Source organism: Carassius auratus, chromosome 13 (genome assembly GCF_003368295.1).
Source record: "Carassius auratus strain Wakin chromosome 13, ASM336829v1, whole genome shotgun sequence".
Taxonomy (NCBI): Eukaryota; Metazoa; Chordata; class Actinopteri; order Cypriniformes; family Cyprinidae; genus Carassius; species Carassius auratus.
This window is the reverse complement of record NC_039255.1, coordinates 12,311,487-12,337,345: the sequence shown is the minus strand read 5'-3', so window position 1 is coordinate 12,337,345 and position 25,859 is coordinate 12,311,487. Positions and strand designations below refer to the sequence as shown.

The window sequence follows — 25,859 nt, the reverse complement described above, 5'->3', positions numbered from 1 at the left end:
AACACAAACACGGCACAAAATCCAAATACCAAATGATAGACTTTAATAAATTAATTACTCTTTATGTACAGATTACAGTCTTGTGATTGATAACATGGTGTAATGGTCTTCTGTATCTTGATCGTGTCTGTTTGGACAATGCTGGGGCCTGTCTCATCGTGGTAATCCAGGGTATGTTCATTGAGTTACACATGGGTACAAAATAAATCTGTACCGAAGCTGTCCCGTAATGATGAATGTATTCTCCATTATTGTATATTCCACAGCAAATAGATGCAGATGATGGATTTAGAAGCACTTGCGGTGGACAATGCTGGGGCCTGCCTCATCGTATTCCTGCTTGGTGATCCACATCTGCTGGAAGGTGGACAGGGAAGCCAAGATGGAGCCACCGATCCAAACAGAGTATTTACGCTCAGGTGGGGCAATGATCTGTCAGAATAAGGAGACACATGAACAGGTTAGTGATGCATTGTGGAGAATGGGACCATGTTAAAGGAGAACCACAGATGCATTACCTTGATCTTCATTGTGCTGGGGGCCAGAGCAGTGATCTCCTTCTGCATACGGTCAGCAATACCTGGGTACATGGTGGTACCACCTGACAGGACATTGTTGGCATACAGGTCCTTCCTGATGTCAATGTCACACTTCATGATGCTGTTGTAGGCGGTCTCATGGATTCCAGCAGACTCCATGCCTGTTTAGAAACACCTTATTAATACAGCTAGAAGCAGTATGGAAAATTCAGCACTTTATAATAGTGTTTGTCTTTACGCACCAATAAAAGAAGGCTGGAAGAGGGTCTCTGGGCAACGGAAACGCTCGTTACCAATGGTGATGACCTGGCCGTCGGGCAACTCGTAGCTCTTCTCAAGGGAAGAGGAAGAGGCGGCAGTGGCCATCTCATTCTCAAAGTCCAGAGCCACATAGCACAGCTTCTCCTTGATGTCACGGACAATCTCACGCTCAGCTATAAACAGAGTTTTAAGTAAGTCAGTTGTTTCAAACATAGCAGAACACATAACAAATGGATGCGCCATTTTAAAATTCTGGCCAATACAGACAAGCCAAAGGCTGTTGTTAATTATTACAAAAAAAAATTAAGATTTTATCAAAAATAAATAAAAAATAAATATTTGAGCATGCACAATTATCCAATATTAGCCGATATACACTACCATTCAATTGTTTGGGGTAGGTAGGTGTTTTTAAAAGAAGTCTCCTATGCTTACCACAGCTGTATTTATTTAAGTGTATATTCAACAACGACTGACACAATAAACTAGTATCAGTCTGTATTACTGAGCTGTTGAGATAAACGGAAGAATACCACATAGAAATGACTGTGAAACTGCATTTTCCTACCAGTTGTGACGAAAGAATAACCACGCTCTGTCAGGATCTTCATGAGGTAGTCGGTCAGATCGCGACCAGCCAGATCCAAACGCATGATGGCATGGGGCAGAGCGTAACCCTCGTAGATGGGGACATTGTGGGACACACCATCACCAGAGTCCAGCACAATACCTAAAATATAGAAAGAAAATGGGTCAGAAAGAATTAGCACATTTTGTTATATACAACATATATGGTTATTGTGAGTGTTTAATCTTAAAATAGTTGTCTCACCAGTGGTACGGCCAGAAGCATACAGGGACAGCACAGCCTGAATGGCCACGTACATGGCTGGGACGTTGAAGGTCTCAAACATGATCTGGGTCATCTTCTCACGGTTAGCCTTGGGGTTAAGAGGGGCCTCAGTCAGAAGAGTTGGGTGCTCCTCAGGGGCGACGCGGAGCTCGTTGTAGAAGGTGTGGTGCCAGATCTTCTCCATATCATCCCAGTTAGTAATGATACCGTGCTCGATGGGGTACTTCAAAGTGAGGATACCCCTCTTGCTCTGAGCTTCATCTCCTACATATGAGTCCTTCTGACCCATACCCACCATGACACCCTGGAGGAAAAAATTGGTATTTTTAATGTCACAATATTTAAATGTTGCAATAGCTTATGCTTATCCATGTGAATGATATTTACAAAGGGCAAAATGCAGCTGAACAAACCTGGTGACGGGGGCGACCAACGATGGAGGGGAAGACAGCTCTGGGGGCGTCATCACCGGCAAAGCCAGCCTTGACCAGGCCTGAACCGTTGTCGCACACAAGGGCAGTAGTCTCGTCGTCATCACACATCTTGTTGGAGTCTAATGAGGAACATATCAGTACACTGTCATGGCAGTGTCTAACTTTTTCATGATTTAGTGAATTGGTGGCTAATTTTATAAATTCATACAATTTCATTCACAGACTTTAGTACAAACTGCTTACACCCGCTGGTGGTTAGGTTTAGGGGTTGACCCCCATGCTTTATTTATAAAAAATATTCTAAAAATCATATTTCTAATATGTAAAAATATTAATTATTACAAACATGTTACATTTTCTAATGAGATTGAGAACATTGACAATTATTGGATTGGGTGTAGCTTTATGCAAAAAGATCATTTAAATTAAGTGATGCACTCATCAATTTATACACTCAAAAAAAAAAATGTCATTGTTATTATAACGTCTTTATTTCCATCCATCAAACAGTATATAGTCATAATATTTTCTGTCCTTTTGAACTTTATTTTGAGTTTTATGAGTTTCATTACTCATTTTCTGTCACAGTTTTTAACTTTATTTTTTCATCAGTAATGCAATTCAAAATGTTTAAAAGTTGCAATCATGACTGCAGTTATGATAGCAGATAACTTATTTGTTTATTAAATTTAAGGCAACAATTAAAATAAAATGTTTAAGCTTGGTTGATCTTTTTTTTGTGTACAATAAATATAATGACCATTGAGCAAGTGAGTTTAGTGAGAATATAATATTTTAAGTTAGCATTTTATCATAAATCTATATAGCCCTTAGAACTGTGATAGTTCTTATATTTGAACATTTATTTTCTAATATATGATTCTTACATGCTGTCACATTAAGTATACAAACGATCAACACTGCCAGTGAACAACTTCAAAATATACAAATCACATATTATAAATGAATTAATGAAAACATACTTTAGCGAGGCAAACTCTTTATCTATATCTTGAAAGGCAACTAACACATTTTATTTGAAGACAAATACAGTAGGTTAGTTGCCTTCCACGTTTTTCTGTTGGTCACTAGTAGAGCATGGGTCTAATGAAGTCGTCTTACCTTTCTCTGATGAAGCTCAGTGCAGAACACAACCGCTAGTGGATCCAGTCACGGACTGACCGACCCATGAAAACCTTATATACTCTTCGTGTTTGTCCCCCATGCGCATTATTGAGCTCATGTATGTTCAGCTGGATTTTCCCCCATCCTTCAACCATATTAGGCCCTGGCAGGGTAAGCGAGGGGTGACTTCCTAGTGAAGCGGCGTATCTCCCACTGTCTCCAGGTTCATAGTTAGCATGACTGTCCTTTTATGGTTGATGGTCTTCATTCCAGACCCGGCAGGATCTGTTTATGGTGTGTGGGCGGAATAGATGTTGCTACTAGCCTTGTCACACACTGGTTCGTAGTATATTTCTGTCAATTGTAAAATAGCACGTCTAGAGATTTGTGCACACAGCCAATATTCAATGGCATCCTCATATATTTTGCGCAGTGTTGGTAAAGCAAAACAGTATCTCAACAGTTGTATTAATTGTATTATAAGCGTTTTTTATAAGCTAATAAGTGATTCATTGGCGCAAGTGATGATATAAAAGCCTCGTCGGCCAAACATATTTCCAATAATCATAAACAAAGTCAAAATTAATTATAGTATTGATATAAGCTTAGGATACTTAATATTCCATTTAGTTTATTTCGTTTCATTGGTAACTTGATGGGTATTTATTTATTATTTTTCTCTGACCTCTATAGTGTATATTCTATGAAAATATAAGTTTTAAAATAAGACATGTGAAAAACAAAAATTATTATGTTTTGTTTCGCAAATCTATTTGGTTTTTAAAGATTTTTATTTGAAAACAAGACAAAAAAATAAATAAAAAAATGCTGATTATGGTTCTTTATGTATTTTTTCTCCAGTGCAGGGAGACGTGTGGCTGCTCTGCATACTTTACTCAAAAGAGGCCCGTCTGTGCAAGCAGATATCCTGCCATAGCTGGCCCTTGAGCTTATGTTGAGCCAAGTGGCAGTCACTGAGGGTAAGCAGCTTACTGCTTCAGCAAACAAAACAATCTGAGCTAGTTTCCCTGCTTCAACCTAATCAGAGATGGAGATTCAGTTTCTGAGGTTAAAGGTTAAGAGAATTACAATATGGGCAATTAATCAAACCACTTTGCTAATTAGGTGTAGTAAAATTCACACCAATGTATAGACAATAACTATTTGAGACAGACTATAGATTACAGAAGTTAGTTGCTTGTACAGTACTTCCAATTCTGACTGAGTTTTTACCTCTTTCATTTAACCCACTATAGCTCTCACTGTAGGATTCCAAAATAGCTAGTCATTTATTTTCAACTGTCAACAGCACCCTCTTTTGGCAACTGAAATAATTTATATGTTATTATGACAGGCATGTGGACAGGGCAGTGTTTTAAGTAATCAATGTTTCAAGGTAATTTATTAAGATAAAACAATAGAAAATAAACAAACAACAGTCAAACATATACATTTCACAAACTGACACCTAATAAGTTACCACACTAAGCATTAAAATCTTCTAAAATTCTGAATAGATTTAAATCTTATCCAGATTATATATATGTATAACAAATGTCCATTAAAATACCTCTGTCATAGTGTCTGTTCTCAAATAGAATATATATCTTTTTTATATATATATACAATGGTCCATACTCCATACAGGTGCTCCTTCTAAAACAGCATCTTCATTACTGACACATAACAATGGCACTGTAACTGGGTAGTGGTTGGATTACATCCCAGTAAAATCTTTGCAGTTTATGATCTAGGCACGATTCACTGACATCTGTGTCATTACCAAAAGTGATAAGAAAGGACAGACGCACCATTGTTTCTGTAATCACCCTCACAAATTGCTTCATTATCTATATTACTTATGAAACATATGCAGAATGAATTTGTGTACATGAAATGAATTTTCACAAACCATTCTTGTGTACATTTTACAAATGAAACAAATGAAATGGTTTACTAAGGCCCTAGGTACACTTAAATAAACTTATTATCACCTGTTCCTTAATGAAGGACTGACATGATTTATTACAAGTAATGTAGTAGCATCAAGTAACTTTCTCATATTTCAAATCGAAAAATCTGTGAAAGCATAAAACTATTTAAAAAGCAGTGTTTTTTGTAGCTCGGATGAGTATTAAATCATGTCTGCAGCGTGTATGCTGTGACTGTCTTCCAATGTAACTAACAATGATCAGTATACAACTGGCTTCCAGTTACTTGGCAGTTTATGATAAATAGCTACATTTCAGTCTTAGTTATTTCACAGTGCTTAAAACACAATCAAACATATCAAAAAACTTTAAACATTTGAATTTCTGTGCGCTCACTCTGTTGTCTTTAAATTACACCTATTAAGAGAGAGCATGTTTCTGTTTGGCCTGCAGGAAGGCCTGCTTCTCCATCAGCTTGCGGAAGAGCCCCTGGTCGTTGGCAAGGAGCTTGGCGTGGCTGCCGATCTCCATCACACGGTGCTGGTCCAGCACAGCCACGGCATCAGCGCTTTGGATGGTAGAGAGACGGTGAGCGATGATCAACACGGTGCGACCTTGCATCAGCCTCTCTAATGCCTCCTGTACCAGAAACTCATTCTCTGCATCCAGAGCACTGAAACAGAGACCAGGGCACGTCTTATCATATAGTTATTCTCATCGTGGCATAAGACATTACTCTAGAAACAGACGCATTTTGTGGTTTCTATTTTTAAAGATTTCAAACATGAAGCAATGTTAATGTTAAAGTAAAAAAAAGAACATAAACTGCATTGTACATATCAGGATAAATTAATGAAGGAGTTAATAGGTTGAGAGTTTGACCAGTTTAAGCACTTTTTTTTTTACAATTTTATTTTGGAGTCATTAATTATTTTAGAAATGTAAAAAGACTATATAAATATAAGATTTAGGATTTAGTTAAATATATGAGATTTTAGTAAAAGTATTATAAGATTATATATATATATATATATATATATATATATATATATATTAGTGCTGTCAATCGATTAAAAAAAATTAACTAATTAATCGCACAATTTTTTAAAATTAATCGCGATTAATCGCAATTAAAAGACTGAAACTTTTTGGATATGTAAATGTAAAATGTAAATAATTAATGTAAACTCAAGACAAAGAAACTATTTAAATTCAAAATATGATTGTTTATTGGAATTTTTGTTTAACTTGTAACAGATTTTCTCATGTAAACAACATACCTGCAATAAACCATCAATATCCTCCAAATTAACTGTTGGCTTGAAAGCCATATTTATTACAGAAATAAAAACACAGGCATGTAAGTACCATTTGAATTTCAAAACAATCAATGCCAATAAAAAACAAAAATGATGTCCATGTTGAATTCTAAGTGGACTGCAAAAAAATTCCAAAGTATAGTCATTGCCATTGCTTTAAGTGGGCCAGTATGCACTGGTACTCAGTACCGCCACTTCCAAATATAGCTCTTGAGCGTACCGCCACCTCTCCGTGCGCCCAGAATCTGCTTGTAGCGTACCGGTACGCTCATTTGGACATCTGTTTTAATAGAGGTTTTAATCTTTTACCTGCACTGCCATTTTTCAGAGCGCCCTTCACAATGCAAGCTTCCTAATTCATCCCACCCAGAGCAGAAACTACATTACCCATTCACCCTTAAGTTATACAAGTGAATAGCGCATGTGTCGCTTTTCCCACTGTTAAGTGTCAGCAACTCAACGTGGCCGGAGAAGGTGTGTGAAACTCGTTGTGAGTTATACTAAAGCAAAATCTTGAGTATTTATTGTCTGATAAACATTAAAAACTGTCTGCGGAGGTTGAGTCGTCCTGCAGCCCCCGCTGGCTGCTCATTGGCTGCAGCATCTTTTTTCTAAGTTCTAAAAAAATACCGTAGACGGCAAGGCACAAATTTAGATATTCATTTATCTAATTAATCTATAGCCTATGCACAAAGACAATATGATCTTTTTGTCCCCTTTTTGTTTTAAAGCTTGATGAAGAGAGAGAGCGCAAGTTGCTGCCGCTGAGGAGGACAGTGATGCACGCGCACAGGAGTGATTGACAGTTCGCGGCACTGTGTACAAAAAATACTCCGCTACACAATTATTTCGTCATTTTCGTTTAAGCTTATTAACGTTAGCGTTACAGAAAGGTCTGATTTACGCACTGTTAAAATCATTGTTTTTTTGTTTTTTTTAAACAATGACATTTGAGTTCATGATTTTAATGTTGCTGTTTCTTGTGGCAGACTGAATGAAGAGTAATGTTTCTTGTGGCAGACTGAAGAGTAATCCGGCAGAGTTTTATACTGAAACTTTCCGTCTAAAAGTCCTTCCTTGGTCTTAACCATATTTCTTTGCACGTTGAACACACATAGGCCACAACTGGAAATAAAAAAAACTACAACCGCGTTAATTGCGTTATTTTTTTTTAACGCGTTAAATATTTCAAATTAATCGAATGCGTTAACGCGCTAATTTTGACAGCACTAATATATATATATATATATATATATATATATATATATATATATATATATATATATATATATATATATATATATATATATATATATATAAGAATAAAGACTAAAAATCGAGCTTTTACTTTGTTTTCATTAAAATGTATTTGTTAATACTATATAAAAGTTAGAGGAATTTAGAAAGTTATTTGAGAAGATCTCAAAGACTCCTAATCTATTAGCTTTTTTTTTTTTTTTTTTTAAGTATAAGTTAATTTGTAAATTGAAGTATTCAAACAACATCTCACCTTGTGGCTTCATCCAATAGCAGTATCTTTGGATCCTATGAAAAGCACAATAAGATAGATTTAGTGTTCCTTTGGTAAACAACAAATATTTAAAATTCAGTAAAGTACTATAGAGGACAGATTACCTTGAGCATGGCTCGTGCTATAGCGACTCTCTGTTTTTGTCCACCTGTCCCACAAATCAATGTAGAAATGCATAAATTGTGGGGTGAATTACAAACAGACAAAGTTGTCCTGTTACAGACATACATTTTACAGAAGGACCAGAGGTTATTCATACCTGACAGCAATACCCCCTTCTCTCCTACCACTGTATCATAGCCCTTAGGGAATTCCTGGATGAAGTCATGAGCATTGGCTATCTGCGCTGCCCTGTAGATGTCTTCTACTGTGACCCGACTTGGGTCTGCCGCCCCATAAGCGATGTTCTCAGCAATAGAGCAGGAGAAAAGAACTGGCTCCTACAACAAACACATTCACACACAGAATTAAGTTAAACGGAGGCAGGAGATTGTCTGAATTTCTTTTTGCTTTTGGCGTCTCTTACCTGGCTTACAGTACCGATGTGACTCCTCAGCCAGTAAGGATTCAAGTCTCTTATATCACGGCCATCAACAGTCACCACACCTACGTTTGAATCGAAACTACACATTTATTTATACATTTTCACTGCTGTTATATCTTAACAATCAACATACAAGGTATCAACATTTTCCATTATATTCTTAGGTTCAGTTCTCACCTGAATCAGGATCATAGAGCCGGAGCAACAGTGACACAAGTGTGGATTTGCCTGAACCACTGGATCCCACTACTGCCATTACTGACCCCGCTGGCACATACAGATTCAGATTTTGGAAGATGGGTGAATCCTTCCTCGTCGGGTACGTAAAACACACATTACAAAACTCCAGTTCTCCTTTTAACTGCTCTGGTTTTAACACAAGCCCCTCTAAAGAAGAAGAGACATTTTACGGCACTGCTGTTCACATGAAAAGTTAAATAGTTTTTCATAGGAACTAATGTACATTTAAGGCATTATTTCAGGAAATTCTATTTACCACTGAGAGGAAATTCAGGTTTTCTGTCCATGAGTTCCCAAAGACGAGTACCAGCACCAAGCCCCTTCATCAACTCGGAGTAGAATGAGCTGAAACCTTAAATTAATCCACAGAAAAATTACAAGTTGTACTTTAAAAACTTCGACACAGGGCAGAAATTACAGCTATTACAGCAACTGGTTTCTACCTATGAATAAGGCCCAGTGTGAGATGCTCAACCCCCACAAGAGTGGTTTTGTTGGGAAATCCCAGAACTGTGTTGAAAGAAACCTATTCTTTGTCTACTCTTATGTTGCACACAGACTACAAAAATTATAAAGCATGCCTTGGGACCACAGACTGTAAAAAAAGAGCGACGATGCAGCTCCAATTCCTTCCACTATAGAAAAGTGTCATCAACTGTGATCTTGCGAAAATAACGTCTTTTGGAGGCAGAGGGTGTGCAGAAGTGATCGTGAGGTGGAGCCGTCATATCAAAGTCCCGCTCAAGCTCCCGCAGACCCAATAGTAAGATCACAATCGTGACACCACACCCCACGTAAGAGATGAGAAGAACTACCTAAAATTATCGAAACCATCTTTGGAAAAAGATTTACTTGTTTTTTGCTTTAGTTCTACAGTGTTTGCTCATTTAAAACTTTGTGTAATTTATTAGTCATTATAAAAATAAAGCATGCAATAAGCAAGTTTATATAATGGTATGACATGAAAATTTTAGGATTCTTTGATAAATACAAAGTTTAAAAGACAGCATTTATTTGAAAAAGAAACCTTTTTTAACAGTATAAATGTGTTTGGTGTAGTGCTGTCAAAAGATTAATCGCGATTAATTGCATCCCCAAAAACTTTTCTGAAATATATAAATGCAAGTGTGTGTATTTATATATACATAATAAATATGCACAACACACACACATATATTATGTGACAAAAACTTTTATTTCGAATGCGATTAATCGCGATAGTGTATATTCAGTTTCTCTGTGCTAACATCCTCACCTGCGATGCTGATGCCCACCCAGAAGGCATACATGAGGAAAGAGGAGAGCTGCCCAATGGTCATGGCCTCACTGGCCATCAGCAGACCTCCCTTATACACACACTCAGGATGATGACATTTCCACTCAGTCCTGTCTGTGAAAGAAATGAAAACATCAGAGCATACTGTACTAGACAAATAATCTTAACCTGACTTTCTGATTCTGAAAATGATTACCTTTAATCATGCATACAACTTTTTATTTCATATTTGTACAACAGTTAAGTATCTCACCACTCCATAGAATCCAGCAGAAAGCACAGCCTCTTTCTTAGCCAGTTCAAAAATATAGTCAACCTTTTCCGAGTACTTCTGTACCTCCGTCAGCTCTTTTCCAAAAGCCCGGACTGTCCGTATGTTGCTGATCCTCTCTTCTGCCAACTAGGAGATGCAGAGTAGCTACACAGTAAAATGATCCCTTGGATACTTGATGTCTTTATGCTAACAATAGAGCAATTAATTCAGCAATCAAATGATAACTGTCCAAGGCTTACTACCATATCTATGCTTTTTATTGCACAGCAATAAAACGTGCAATAAAGCCTCAATATAAGGAAACATGACCTCTTACCTGTGTAGCCTCTGCCAACGCATCCTGTGTGCGCCTTGATATGGATCGTAAAAATTTACCAAAAATTACAGCCAGGCAGGCAATAGGAGGAACAACCATCAGCACAAAAGCTGCCAGACTAGGTGACACATACAACTGAGGAAGAGAAAGATAAAGTACAAATATTAAATTAGTCAGTGCTTAATGTAGATGCATTCTGAAGTTCAAACATGAGATATATACTGTAATGTTCCATGAGGAAACATTAAAAGAAATCAAAGTGCATCAACATGAGAATCACTGTATTGCTTGTTTATTCTGTTTTTAGTAACACATCAGAAAGTAATAAGAGGTAAGAAAGTCAAAATGGTTAAAATTTGATATTCGCAGGAATTAGCTGCTGAAAAGTGAAGTGTATGTCAAACTAACATAAGCATCTCACCATCATGCCAACTCCGGCCCCTGCCTGGGCAAGGGAACGCAGCCCATCAGAAAGGTTGTCAGTGAGGCAGCGGCCGACGATGGTGGTGTCTGCCGAAAGGCGGTTAATGAGCTCACCAGTTCGGGTCTTATCAAGAAACCCACCTCCTGCTTCAGAATCGAGGAGAAAAGGGATTCGCGCAACTTTCGCACAATCTCTTGCCCTGTGAAAGTCGAGAAAGGCTTTTTAGACAGCAAGCATAGAAATGCATGCTGGTCAACGCAATGAATCTGATGAAATTATTTTAATTTATCGATTTAATAAGACTGAACTAGACCCAGGTTTTACAAAACAAATAAATTCAATCAGTAAATACATATGGTACTATTCAAAAGCTTGGGGTTGATAAAAACATTTGGGATTTTTTGAATGAAGATTCTTATGCTAACCAGCATTTTGATTAATAAATACAGTAAAATAGTAATATTTTTTTAAATATTATTACAATTTAAAATAACTATTTTCCATTTAAAATGTTAAATTCCAGTGTTATTTAAAATTTAATTTAATCCTGTCTTGGCAAAGATCACATGATCCTTCAGAAATCATTCTAATATGCTGATTTCAAAAAACATTTCTTATTATTATCAGTCCTGAAAAGAGTTGCTTAATATTTTTGTGCAAACTGTGATAAAAAATTTTTCAGGATTCTGAAGAAAGAACAGCATTTATTTGAAATAAAAATATTTTGTAACATCATAAATGTCTTTACTTTTGCTGTTGATTAATTGAATGCTTTTTAAATGAATAATAAAATAAATCCTAAACTTTTGAATGGTTGTGTAAGCCACAAAATTTCCCCCAAAACAAGTCCCTACTGCACTACAAATCTTTTATTTGTTCACATGCATTGAGATTTCACCTGAGATTTGCATGAGGTAAACACGAGCAGCATTTGCAGCGCCCCCGCAGAGGAAGACCCCTGTTAGCATGATACAGAGGGAGGTAAGGGAGGAGGTGAAGTCCTCTGGGGAGCTAGTGTAGATAGTGTCGATCACTTTTCCCAGAAAAAATGGTGCAGACATAGTGACAGAGCTGGAGATCACCAGAAACCCCACGGCAGCTATGAGGACAATCAGAAGGTCATTTGCAAAATACTGTACATTGACAAAAGTGGATATTTCATTTACATTTTTTCTTTTTACATTAATTTAAATTATATATATATATATAGAGAGAGAGAGAGAGAGAGAGAGAGAGAGAGAAGCTCTAATAACTAATATTTTGACACTAATATTAAGTTAACAGTAATATTGCAGCATATATATTTTGCTGTAAAGTGCTACTATTTGATATGATATTCGAGATATATACTTGTAAATGTATGCTTGTAAAATTTTTGTAAGGGATGTTAAACTCTACATTTGGGTTAATCTCGGACGATAGTCAGAACTAACCAAGTGCCTTCAATAATACTAAATAAGAGTTTGACTTGCCCGTTAGTCTCCATCGCTGAGGATACGCCAGCTCCATCAACTTCTTGACATCTTTTGAGGGAACACGTAACGGGTTTTCGGAGGTTTTAACTTTACTCTCCTGATTTACCACAGACTTTGAGGTTTGTTTGGAGTCCGTGGATGTGCTATAGAGAGAAACCGTGTGTCTGGAGTGTGTAGACACTCTCTTGGGAGGAAACAACCCTCTGGTTCTGAGACAAGAGAGCCAGGACATGTTCCTTCCATTGTAGATGGGTGACACAATGACATCAAACGACTGCCTTTTCCAGTGTGTTCTTGAAGTCCGGTTAGGCAAATGATACAATGTATCATACCGACAGCAGGCGATGTTACACTGTTGCAGTTTCCGTACAGTAACTCGTATCATTCGCATCATTGTCCCATACATTTGGAGAAGACGACGACCAAAACAAAGTTTACGTCTCTTACCTAATCATTATCTGCTGAAACTTACTGAATAAAGTCAGATGACCAATGTATCGAGCGGCGCTGTAAACACTGGAGTATCTGGACTCACTCTGGACTGCATGACAGTAGGTTCTCGTTAAATAGACCGACTTGTTGCAGCCCGGGGTCGACGGTTACTGAGCATTATCTGTTCCTGACAGTCTACACATCCAGCCCTTGGTTGCGTTATCTTCACACACGCCCCTCGCGTTCACCGACAGCGCCCTGTCACAAAAACCTGCTGCACGACATCTGTCGAGCTTGGCATTTAGAGTGCTATATAATAGGAATAAATGGTGACCCTGGTGGTTTCCTTGACTTTCGAGGAAGCGAAGTGCTTGCTTAGTGATGGACGATCTCTGTCATAGATGTTAACACGGAGGTGTCGCAGTGGGTTGTTCAAGAGCGCCGCCATCTTGGAAAGGTCACGTTATAAGTAAATAATCAGTTTTCGTGTTTTAATACATTATTTATAGACATTAATGTTAAATAATGATTTTATTTATTATGATTTAGTAACAAATAAATTGTAGCCTAATTGTTTACAGGTTGCTGTATTTTAATTTATGACCTTTCTCGGTTGATTAAAAACTGAAGCTTTAAAAAAATCGGACCGTGTTTATGATCATCTGTGTTATGTACAGATAGCATCAACCTAATAGCCAGTTTTATGTTGACATTTATATCTATTGCAATATGCATAGCTGATCAGCGTTTATGATAAACTAGAAATGCTGCCTGTTGTGCATCTTACGGGTTGATATCAAGTATAGGTGTCTGCAGGAAAGTTGATATCGACATTTCCAATATGGCGGACCTGCAAAATTATAGCATTATCACTAATGCGAAATCTACTTATTCAGCTCTATGATCTCCAACGAAACCTTTCTCAGACACGATAAGTCAAAAAAAGTTTAATCGACCGCCTTATGAAGCAAGTGTTGCATCGGTTGAATTGATATCTCCACTTACTCATTCTCTATTAATGGGGACCGAGATTTAAACTTTTATTCATGATTTCATTATCATGTGTAGCTTGCTATAATGTCATGGTTACTTTGGTCAAAGGAAATTTATAATTATAATGTTAGCAAGATGACATTTTAGATATTACTTTCTCCTGACGCAATCCGCAGCGACAACACGTGTGTGATAAGATTGTATATACCTACTGAAAGATTATCTCATTATATTAGAAAATGGCCTGCTATAACTCTTGTAATATTACGGTCCGTTTTATTCAATAAAATCTAACGTTAGCACGCTTTCTTAGATTGTGTCGATGTGATTCGTTATGGACTGCCAGACATCTGCAAGTGTCCTTAAAATAATTTACATACATAGAGGTTACTTTAGTATGTTTTTATGTGACTTTTGATGTGGAAAGTTTATGTTTATGAAAGACTAGTGTTCTCTGTAATAGTTAGCCATGTAATAAGTAATACTAAGAAGAAAATACTATTAATAACAATAAATTATTATTGTTATGCTATTGTTGTTGATAATAATAGCATTATCAGTTTGGAGAAGATCAACAGCAGTTCAGACTAAAAAAGACAATGCAGAAAAGCCGAGCGGATGTGGCGGAAGACAAAACTTGAAAATCATGGCTTTCATTTCAAAATGTTAGTAATTTATTCAAACTATATGTTAAGTAAGTTGTTTCTTTTTTGACTGGACAAGTCATGCCCTAACTTGTTTTTACAATAAAGTGGACGTACCCTCGGAGGTGGTGGTGAAATTGGATGTCATTTTAGTCAGAGTAAAACTGACTAAAATGAATGAATATAGCATGAAGGAATATTGACAAAATTTTTAATAATTTTCACGTAGTAGAAAATGTAATAATTAACACTGGATTCATCATTTGTTTTAATTTATCCTAGATTATCAATGACAGGATTTTGAACTGTTCTTCGGGACTCGAATCTGTCAGTTTCCACACAATTCTTCTCCTCCTGCTCAGACACTTACTGAACGCTAGAGTATGGACTGAGAAGGATGACTTCAAGATTCGTCAGCATCTGAGCCAGTAAATCCGGAGCAAAGTGGAAGCTGTTCTTAAGTCAGCATTCTTCATCCCTGAACATCCCTCCCAGAGCTGTACTCACAGTGAATCACCATATCCTGGAGCCAGATTTAGATTAGCTTCTTCCAGCTTTGTGGGTTGATGCAGACAATATGGAAGTACGTGTTAGGAAAGCCAGAGAAGCACTTGTGTCTGCCGTCTTGCAGACTCATACCAAACTCCGACAGCTGCCTAAACTTATAAAAGAGCTGCTTGATGTAGTGTGTCTGCTGCAGCATATGAATTGAGTCCGCCATTGTTGCCCAAAATGATACAAAAGACCCTGAGTCAGTGTTTGCTAGACAATCCTCCAAACCGAAATCTTGAGATCTGTTGGCTTATATAAAAAAGATGCAGTGCTATCTTTTTTTTTGAGTTTGCTTCTTTAAGCTGTACTCTTCAGATTTAAAACCCCGGATAACAGCATCCAATCATGAAGAAGACTCAGAATCTTATGATGGAGATGTTGAAGGCAGTTGAAGACCTGTTGAAGCAGAACCTTGACCCTTCTACTTGGGTTGAGGTGGATATGCACTTCCAGATACACTGTTCTAAGTACACATCACCAGAGTTGCACTTTAGTGGACAAAGCCCTGACATTAAGGGACATGGACACTAGTCCACTTAGTAACTTGTTACAGAATCTCCTTGTGCTCCAAAAACTGAAGATACACTTCAGGCACGTGCACAGGTAGGGCTCAACCTGTGCAGAGCACATGCCCTTTTTGCCCTTACACCCCGAAGTGCCCTTTTTGTTTGGTGGTGTTTTTTTTTTTTTTTTTTTTTTTTTAATCAATGCTACTGGGCTTGTGTAAATCTTATTCGATCCTCAAGCTGTCAGTAAGCTGATAACTCCGCCCCCTCTATATTCATTAAATCAACTGAAGTTCCAGCAGCCGCACAGTAGACAACAGCTGAGCTGAACAAAGTTTTGCGAAGGGTAAATAAATATCTTGTTGTTTTAATAAGTAGGCTACTACTAAACACTATGTCTATAAAGGCTCATATTTTATTTATTTGATGTCTGACTGACTCACTGACTGAGACATGTGGGACGTCGCCTGAGAGACATTTGCCATGTAGTCATAGCCAACACTTAAATAGCCTGTGCATACAGTTGCATTTCATATTTTATAAAATGCTATTTTGGCCAAATGCATTTTACCACAGGAAAACTGAGCGCTCCGTCTATATAGCTACAAAAACTAGTTTGTAACCTGTAACGTTAGATAAAAATGTAATGTGATGCCGGCAGGGGCTGGCGCCGTCGCCGTTTTAATGACGGACAAAAAAATAAAAATCACATTTGCTGGCCAAAAACAATATATTGATAAGTAATACAACAACATATAATTTGTTTGTACCAACAGAAAATCATAACAGGTACGCACCCGCGCTGTTTCGTACTGGAACTTACACAAAGCGACGAGTGATCCTCGTCACCTACATAACTATATTTCTAAGAAATTTCTTCTATGATTTATGATTGCTGATACACTTAATTTATTAACACTTAGGCTAATCACGTGATGGTATACTCTCCGCTCGTCCTCACATGTATAAAATGTTGTAAAACATGGTTTTACTACAGTAATGTAGTAGTAACTAAAAAAAAATTACAGAAGATCACTGTGAAATCGTTATATTTTATCATGCAGAATGTAATTCGTGATTCATTCCAAGGGTTCATTTATTTGATCCAAAATACAGCAAAATCAGTAATATTGTGTCATATTTTTACAATTTTAAATAACTGTTTTCTATTTGAATATATTTTAAAATGTGATTTTATTTTTGTGATCAAAGCTGAATTTTCAGCATCTTTACTCCAGTTCAGTACTCTTCAGTGTCACGTGATCCTTCAGAAATGCTTTTCACTGCAACTGTAGTTTTCACACTATTTTTATTTATTTTTTTATTGCTGGCTTATTTTAGGGAAAGTGTAGTGAATAAGAGACCTTCAAGAAGAGACCAACATCCCTGGTCCACCACATTGTCAAATTTTTGCCAGGTACATGGCTCACAGAAGGTTGATGTTGTAATTAGGGTTAAAGAAGCCCTTAAAACCCTGTTTATCTATATTATCTAATTATCTAATATTATTATTATGGTTGTTATTAATCGTGAATAAATCTAAAGCTTTTGAGACTATTATTTTGTGTTATTGAATTTGTCATGAAGATGTGACCATTTCTTCCTTTTATGCAGGCTTACTTAATAATTTTGATATAAAAAAGGGAGGGGGGTGCCCTTTTTCAGTTTCAGCACATGCCCCTCAAAAGGTCTGTGCACGGCCCTGATACACTTGCTCAAACCATCTACTGAAACATCAGATGCATCAAAGATGCAGAAAATGGCTCAGTTTATTCTAAAAAGGCAAGAACTTTCAATGATGCTTGACACCAGCCAGATTTCAATTTTGTACGGTTAATGCCAACACTTATATGACAGGCCACTGGTTTCTTGTTACCTCCAACCTTCCATTAATTGGCCCTCATCTCGAACCAAATAACACATCTGTTTTTGCCGAATGCGTATTGAAGTCTTTACTTCAGAGTTTGGATGCCTCTGGAAGCAATTTGGAGAACACTGGGATCTCTGTATCCTTAATATCCAGGTAATTACTCAAGAGTCTTGTTCTTTGTGAGCTCCCTGATATGTTCTCTGCTGTGATAAAGTGCTTCATCAAGGAATATTTTGGACTGCTTGGCTCATCACACGTTCAGTTAATCAGTCCTTCGTTATTGAAGCACGCTTTGCTAAGAAATGATCACAAGTTTTGGCAAGAACAAACAGTTGGATCAGACTCTGACTATTTTGTTAGGGAAGGCCACTTCTGTCATGGAGCCAGCCATACAGGCTGTGCTGATGCACAAGGGAAGTAGCTTGAGAAAGTCTTTTTCTGTTGAAATGGTAACTGTCATGATCATGAGTGAACTTGCAAGAGCCTCAATCTCTGAAAATGATGGGCAGGTGAAAATATCCAACAAGCTTTTGCGAGCAGATCTTAAAGCAACTCATGCCAGCACCTCACCATATGGACTTTCTCATTTCATTCACTTTCTCTCTGCATTCTACATTGCAGCGGAAAAGTCCAAAGCGACAGATCTCGAAGAACTCCATATTAAGATTTTGCAGAGTATCCATGCGCTGCTGTCAGGTACAGCATCCTAAAAGTTTTCAAAACATTGCCTTGACTTGAGTAAATTGATGCCCCACATTTTTCGGAACCCTCTGCCTGCTCTGTAAACAGTCTGTCAATCATTGTTGCAGGAATGTGGATGTCATTGTCAGATGTGAAAGGGCTGGAGGGGCCAGTAAAGGAGCTGCTAAATTAGCTGTGTCCAGCTGTTCTCAAGAGCTGTTCCATCTATTACTGCGGATGCCCAGAGAGGGGATTGTGCCAACATAGATTGAAGGAGGCCACTGCACTGTAAGATTCTTGTAGTTTCATAGTGTAATAGTAACTACATGCAATAAATAACTTAATGCCATTCATTTGTTTACAGGCTTAAGACATTTATTATTATACAGTTTTATTTTGTTCAGTGTAATTTAAAAAAATCAGAGCAGAGCTCCCATAATCAGTAAATGACACTATTTGCAATTTATTAGGAATTAAAGGCACAATATGTTAGATTTTTTAAATAAAATAATTGCATCGACTGTGGTAATGAAGACCCATGAACTCCCATGATTCCAGCGTCATCAAACTTGTTAGTTTGTTTTGAATACTTACTCTAGCGGTGAAAAATGCTATATTGTGCTTTTAAAACCTAGACAGGACACATAATAAAGTAAAGTAATTTGCATTCTTTATATCATGAAATTTAAATATAATTGAAATTAACCTGAAGTGCAATATCAACACACAATTTTTCATAGAAATACAAACACAAAAGCATCGTAATGCATGTACAATTAGATCCATAATGAGCTAGGAAAGTTGTTTTAATATTGAATTATTTCGGAGAATACTTAAGCATTTGCGTTTTTCAGAGGGTTTTGAGGCAATCTGAGAAATATAATCTGTCTTTGTTTTTGCGTAAATTAAGATATGAATATCATTCAAACAAATTACTAATAATCACATAAAAATATATTACTTAGTTTTCTTAGCTTATAAATCAACTAGTAATGATTAACCATCATTATTTAATTAAATGACAGCCTTAGGTCTTATATTTAAAAGTCTACCACTTGTTTTGATATGCATTGTGTGTGTCTTCATTCTGTGAAGTAAAATGGATAATTGAAGTTGACAAGAAAAGATTAAGCTTTTTCTTTTTCAAACCATAAGAGTTTCTAAGCATTTTTGTAGTGTGTACTGATGAGATGTTGTTTTTTTCTTTCACAGGAGGTTCTGTCTGCGGTAACATTTATAAAGCTACTCGCCTGTTGTCTGTTTCCAGAGCATTGCTCAAAGGCTTTTTGGCTCGTCACGCCACAAATCATATCTACTCTCACTGTAAGTAATTCAGTACCTGTTTTCAATTTGTGTCCCATTTGATGTTTTTCCCTGAATAAGATCAATCACATATGCATTTCGGTCGTACTAGTTTCTTTTTAATGTGATTGTCTTCTCAGGATAAAAGTATCATGATATCTTATTTTTTAATGTGTAAACTTCTGCATAATCTTTGGACATTGACTGATTAGGATTTAACAACTGACAAATTTAGGGAAGTATTATCTCACAAAAAACGCAAACAATATTGCATGACCATGTAAAGCCAGTAAAGCCAGGAACAAGATTACAGAACAAAGAAATACAGTATTCAATAGTATTCAAAGTGCTTTAACAAAAAAATTAAACCCACCAGGTACATGGCACTGTTAACTTCTTTGTAGATGATTTCCTGGACTTCTTGCTTAAATAAAAACCGAGGGACATTATGCAATAAATGCTGTAAAACTTTGCTTCTATAGAGCCTGTAACGGTAAGGGCTCCTAGAGAGTTAGCTGGCAGTGAAAAACCATGCAATAGCTTTGTAAAACATATCACATACCTCACCCACTGGCCCTGACTCTCTCTTGTCTCGATTTAGCATTAAAATTCATCTGCCTGGAAAAGTCAGGTTTCAAAGTCTTGTCTATGCCACTGAGTTCACTCAGAGAAGGACTGTGTGACTGTCAGGTTACTTTCATCACTGTACTTTTCTTCTCACTGTCAGAACTTGTCATACTAGCGTTGGCGCTAGCAGAGTTTGCCACAGCAGTCAGAAGCTTTGTTAACCTTATGCTGTACACACATCTATACTAGTACACAAATAGAGAACAGGCTCTGTAATCGTCACACTTGTGATTCATATTTTATAGCACTGATCATTTGCTCTGCAGTTGAAAAGTATTCTGCTAGAAAGTGATCTTGTGCTACGGCTGAAGGTGTCTGCAGGATTTCTGGTACATGTCAGCCTGGTTTATAAGAGCTCTTGCATAAGATTTCTATTTCAAATCAATGCTTTCCTTTGAACTATCTGTTTATCAGGGCATCCTGGATAAAAAAAAAATTTCTTCGTGTTTTATACAAAATTTTAAGCACCACAACATTGATATAGAAAGAAATGTTTCTGGAGTATGACGTATTAGATTAGATTTTAGAATGGTTTCTGAAGGATCATGTGACACTGGAGACTGAGTAATGGTGCTGAATATTCAGCTTTGACATCACAGGATTAAATTACATTTGACAGTATATTAAAATTTAAAAAAGTTTTTAATCTGTAATAGTATATTACAGTAAAAAAAAAAACATTGTTTCAAATATTTTGTATTGAAATATTTTGATCAAATAAATGCAGCCTTCTTTCAAAAACCTAGAGTACCCCCTCTTCCCCGTCTAGTTGTAAAGTGAACTCGAAGTAAGGAGATGGGGTGGAGGAGGGATGCTGATAAACCATCAATGGATAGAGGTTAATCATATGTATTTATACTATGGTATTTATTACTTGATTGTGGTTCACCGGTGTCGATTAGGCTAAGTGTCTGATGCGCTCCTCCTGGACCGTGTTACTAAAACATCATTTCATGCTGCTCTTATTGTAGTCAACAAAAGTTATTTGTCTACTTCAACTCATGACTGATCACCAGGTGTAAGTTAAGCAGTACCTTTTGAGAGACATTACTATTGAATTTCACCGACTTCTTTTGCATTCTCCCTTGTTTTTAGTTTGTTATAAAGGAGTCCAGCAAGATCCCTTCTCTGACCCGAGTACTGACGTTACCAGCTCTCGAGACCTTGACCGTCCTGCTCCAGCAGGGTGAAGCAAAGATCTCCAACCCACACCATGTCATTCTGGGTTTGGGCACACTACAGTTTTGCCTCTTGACAGTCATTCCAAGGAGGACTACATGCTGCTTTTGAGGCCATCCATGAAGCCCTGTTTGCAGTTATCCACTGCTACCCTCAGGTGAGTGTCCTGGGACTAGAGGGAGAGACAGATAAGAGCTTAAACTTGATAAAAGATAGACATTTTAGTTTTGTATTATTTCAAGTTGAATTATATACTTATATGTTTTAAATTCACTTAACAAATCAGCCAGAGGCTATGGAGGTTGAAAGTGTTCCAGATGTTATCAGTTTTTAAAGACTGTTCTCTGACATCTGTTTATCTACATTTGCTTTGGGAAATGTTTTTTATTAATGTGGCTTTAAGGGTTTTGTTTCATGAACACACCCACATACTATGCGACAGAAGAAAAATTAATCCGTTAGCAAACACATTATATATCTGTTAGGAAATACAGTATGACATGCATTGTTACTCATACTGACTGTTTTTATTAAGTACAAAACAGTAATTTGCTCTTATTGTGCACTTTAAAAATGGTGGATGTCATGGTAAATATGTACCATTAAGCTGAATTGGTAAATTTGTTCTTTGAGATGCTTTTGGATAATGCTGATACTTCCATAGGTTTATGCAAAAAGGGGTATTACAGGCGAAAGCAGTTTGATGTTAGGAGTGAATGATACAGTTCCCTGGAAAGGTGTTTAATTTGCACTTAATATGAGTGAAAATTAGAAAGTAGTTTGGGAATTTGCCACGAATCCTGAGTGGAAGGAGCTCATGGTGTCCGTTAGGTAAGGAATGCTGGGACTGCACAAGATTTCAAAGTGTACAGGTTACTTTACCAGTGAAAGTAGAGGACTTGGTATAATCTCAACATGACCTCATGTTTGATAGGCTTTCTTAAGCTAAATGAGATTGCACATTAGGAGTAAAATACAGTAAAAGTCTATTTTAAAATGAGCAAGACATGCATGCTGAATAAACCTGAGATTTAAATCAGTTCTTTGAAACATCCACATAACTGAGTTTGATTTGAAATTGAATCAAACTTATCAGCTCTTATTTGTTTGTGCCACTTAAGTGTAAATCAGATAAAAAGAATAGTTCCCCCAAAAAATACAAATTCTGTCATCATTTACTCACCGTCATGTTGTTCCAAAGTTTCAAAACACAGAAGAAGATATTTTGAGAAACGTTGAGGTTTAGACAGTTGCTGGTAGCAATTGACTTCCATAGTTTGGTAAAAAAAAAAAAAAATATGGAAGTTTATAGCTACAGTTGCTGATTTTCAATTTCACCTTAAAGGCAGAGATCAACTGATTTTGGGATGAAATATCCCTATACTTTCATAATTGAAGCTTTACATGGTCGTGTCAAAACAACCAGATTTTTAGGAAAGTTAATGGCCAAATAAAAAGCAATAAATCACCCATCACTAGTATCTTGTCTAGGGGAAGTCGTGGCCTAATGGTTTATTAGCTTGCTAATAAAGGTTTTAGAATAAAAAGTTATGTTTTTTTTGTCTAGTCCAACTGTGCACCAGTTTTGAAAGCATTAAATCTTTGCAGGTGATGCTAAAGGATTCTCCCACCTTCCTGAATTGCTTTTATCGCTTGGTTTCATCAGTCATGCATGAAGGCAGACAGCAGGGGGACTTTGACAGAGGTAAGCACACCTATTAAACCCACATTCAGAAGCGTTTATATTTAAACATGATATGCAGTTAAATTTTCAACATCATTACTCAAGTCTTCAGTGTCATGCGATCCTTCAGAAATCATTTCTAATATGCTGATTTGCTGCTCAAGAAACATTTCTTATTATCAATGTGGAAAGCAGTGGTGCTGCTTAATATTTTTTTGTGGAGACTGTGATTTAAAAAATATATATATTTTAATAGAAAATTCAAAAGAACAGCATTTAATTGAAATATAATTATTTTCTAACTGTATGTGTCTTTACTGTCACTATTGATAAATTAAATGCATTCTTGAATAAAATATTAACTTCTTTCTAAAAGTCTTATTGAGCTCAAACATTTAAACAGTAGTGTGTGTATGTACAAAATTATATTGAGATATTTATTCACCCTCTTTTTCTTAAATCCTGTTTAACTGACCTTTCTCCCTAATGAGGGTGTTATAGTAGATGAATGCCAGGGCTGAGTTTCTCCTGGCTGTTAATATTCTATTCATCACTTTGTTGTAACCTTTTATGCAAAGGCTTCTGCGCAAGCAAACAAATTTAACAACAATGAATTCAAAGGCCCTTTTTATCATGTCTGTTCTTATTGTTAGCTGTAGTGTATGAAAGAAAGTGGAAAGCACTTGATGCCTGCAAGTTATTACATCTGAAACTTGAGAGGAAAGTATCCTATTCTCAAACAAAGAGTCATTTATTGAGTATTAGTAGAGCCATATATCTCCTGATACTTTTCCATCTACACTGAATTCATTAATTGTGCAGAAAGATGTTATTTGAGGTATGATTCTCCTAATGAGACAAGCACCTCGAGAGCTGTGTTCAGAGACAGACGCTTGCAGACTGTGGCTCTGTGGGTTGAATTTCAGAGTGATGTGAAGGAGAAAGAATTCCATGAATTTGATCCCGAAGCTCGAGGCTCAGCACTGGAGGCGTATACTTATTTTTAATTGAGAGCTCTTTTTATGACTTAAGATTTAAAGCCTTTTTTTTCAGTAGCATCAGTACATTCAGTCTTTCATTTCTCAGACTTTCATATGTGACATCAAAGTTCAGTCAGAACTGGAATGCACTATTCAGATGTGAGGCAGTGTCAGTCTTATGGTGCTTTCTTAAAACATGAATTTGATGCTCACTCTTATTTATCTGCCAGATAATATGGCTTTGAAAAGACTTAAGGATTCTTATTTATAATATTTGAACGAACATAAAATGTATGTAAAATTAATGAAGAGAGAACAGAATATGTAATTAATGTGTTTGGAAATACTTGCGTATACATCAGACAACAGTACAAATGTTAACAAATGTATTTCAAATAAATGTATTTTTTTTTTTTTTTTTTTTTTTACTTCATATTCAACATAGAATCCTGAAAAATTTGTGATGTTTCCACAAAAATATATTGCAGGACGACCATTTTTAACATAAAACATAACAGATACTGAAATATGTGTCGTGACAAATCACACCCGTCTAAAGGCTTACAGACTTGACTTCTGGAGGTCATGTTTTTTTAATTAGAGTTAATTATTCGATTTTAATTAAATGCACCAACGGCATTAAGCATAATTAATCGCATAAAGTAACAGTTCTAATTAAAATATTACAATTACTTTGTGATCTCTCTTTTTTCAGCTTTTGAGAAAGAGAAAGAGTGTCTTCTGAAGTGTGCCATGCGTGTGGAGAGGATGTACACTCGTATTGCCAGTGCTCCCGGAGATTTCACAGTCCTGTCCTCATTCATTGTTGCACAGTATGTTAGTGCACTGCAGAGATAATATTGATAATATAATATTAGTCATTATCAGTTTTTACCTGCCACATGCCCATGCCAATTTCTACTCAAATGCTTCCTGAAAATGTATTTTCTGCTCTAGCGAACTGCCTGCCAATATTTGCTAGAATATTTTAGAAGAATCTTCTCTGTCATGAATCTTAAACCACACAATTATAGCTTGAGAGTTCATGCACTGGGACTTATCCGATGTCCTGCACTTTTGGCAGTAATGCTATTCTAAGAGGTTATGTTAACTTGAAATCGAAGGTGAAAAACACTGTCTGGTATGATTTGAAGGCTAACTGTTTTTGTCAGCTTGAAGTGTGAAATCCGATTGACCTCTAACTGGCCTGAGACTCATGTTACTGCGAACAATCACATTGCAGATAATTGTTGTCATTGTATACTTTCACTCAGTTTCTTTCTTATTTCCTAGGTGACGCTTCAGCCAGAAATTAAGCCATATCTAACAGAGGGAATATACTGTGTCCTGGAACACTGTGTTGAACACTCATTAAGTTTTTGAACACCACCCTTCAAATGGGTGTCAAGGAAGTGTTCAATTAACTGTACAATAGTTACGCACGCTATCACAAATCTCAAAGGCAAGGGGAAGAAAAGTACAGTGTCTAAAATTTGCATCCTCTGTCGTAAAATTTGCTTCTAATTGTTCTGTTACAATTAAGAATGTGTTTAGAAATGTTTAAATACATTACATTACATTTAGCTGACGCTTTTATCCAAAGCGACTTACAATTGCTATATATGTCAGAGGTCACACACCTCTGGAGCAGGGGTTAAGTGTCTTGCTCAGGGACACATTGGTGTCTCACAGTGGATTTGAAACTGGGTCTCTCACACCAAAGGCATGTGTCTTATCCACTGCCCCAACACCACCCATGTGCGACAAAAAAAGTGAGACCATTTGAAATGTCATGCCAAATATTGGCTCATTTTGGATTTCATGAGAGCTACACATTCCAAAAAAGTTGGGACAAGTAGCAATAAGA

The 25,859-nt window shown here is 36.6% G+C and overlaps 1 protein-coding gene, 1 long non-coding RNA gene and 2 pseudogenes across 3 annotated transcripts; 2 read left to right on the top strand and 2 right to left on the bottom strand.

Moving 5' to 3' along the window:
- Positions 1 to 28: 28 nt before the first annotated feature.
- On the bottom strand, positions 29 to 3,400 carry LOC113112686 (actin, alpha skeletal muscle 2-like). 2 transcript variants are annotated; one of them, XM_026278460.1, is made up of 7 exons: positions 3,210 to 3,400; positions 2,067 to 2,206; positions 1,633 to 1,957; positions 1,369 to 1,530; positions 782 to 973; positions 519 to 700; positions 47 to 432 (listed from the first exon to the last, which is right to left on the bottom strand). In XM_026278460.1, the coding sequence occupies exons 2-7, from the start codon at positions 2,193 to 2,195 to the stop codon at positions 289 to 291; spliced, it is 1,134 nt and encodes a 377-aa protein (XP_026134245.1). In that variant the 5' UTR covers positions 2,196 to 2,206; positions 3,210 to 3,400; the 3' UTR covers positions 47 to 288. The 2 variants fall into 2 exon arrangements, with proteins under 2 accessions (XP_026134246.1, XP_026134245.1); XM_026278461.1 differs by lacking the exon at positions 3,210 to 3,400 and having other exon boundaries at positions 29 to 432.
- LOC113112690 (uncharacterized) lies at positions 885 to 10,026 on the top strand. The gene is made up of 5 exons (XR_003293465.1): positions 885 to 991; positions 4,074 to 4,192; positions 5,597 to 5,731; positions 8,702 to 8,856; positions 9,336 to 10,026. It is a non-coding gene; the product is annotated as an uncharacterized LOC113112690 (long non-coding RNA).
- LOC113112685 (ATP-binding cassette sub-family B member 10, mitochondrial-like) lies at positions 4,584 to 14,568 on the bottom strand (annotated as a pseudogene).
- On the top strand, positions 14,207 to 25,859 carry LOC113113248 (unhealthy ribosome biogenesis protein 2 homolog; annotated as a pseudogene).

Coding starts and splice junctions, on each gene's coding strand:
- LOC113112686 (XM_026278460.1), bottom strand. CDS start 2,195: ATGTGTGATGACGACGAGACTACTGCCCTTGTGTGCGACAACGGTTCA. Junction 1,958..2,066: donor TTGGTCGCCCCCGTCACCAG/GTTTGTTCAGCT, acceptor TTTTTCCTCCAG/GGTGTCATGGTGGGTATGGG. Junction 1,531..1,632: donor TGCTTCTGGCCGTACCACTG/GTGAGACAACTA, acceptor TCTATATTTTAG/GTATTGTGCTGGACTCTGGT.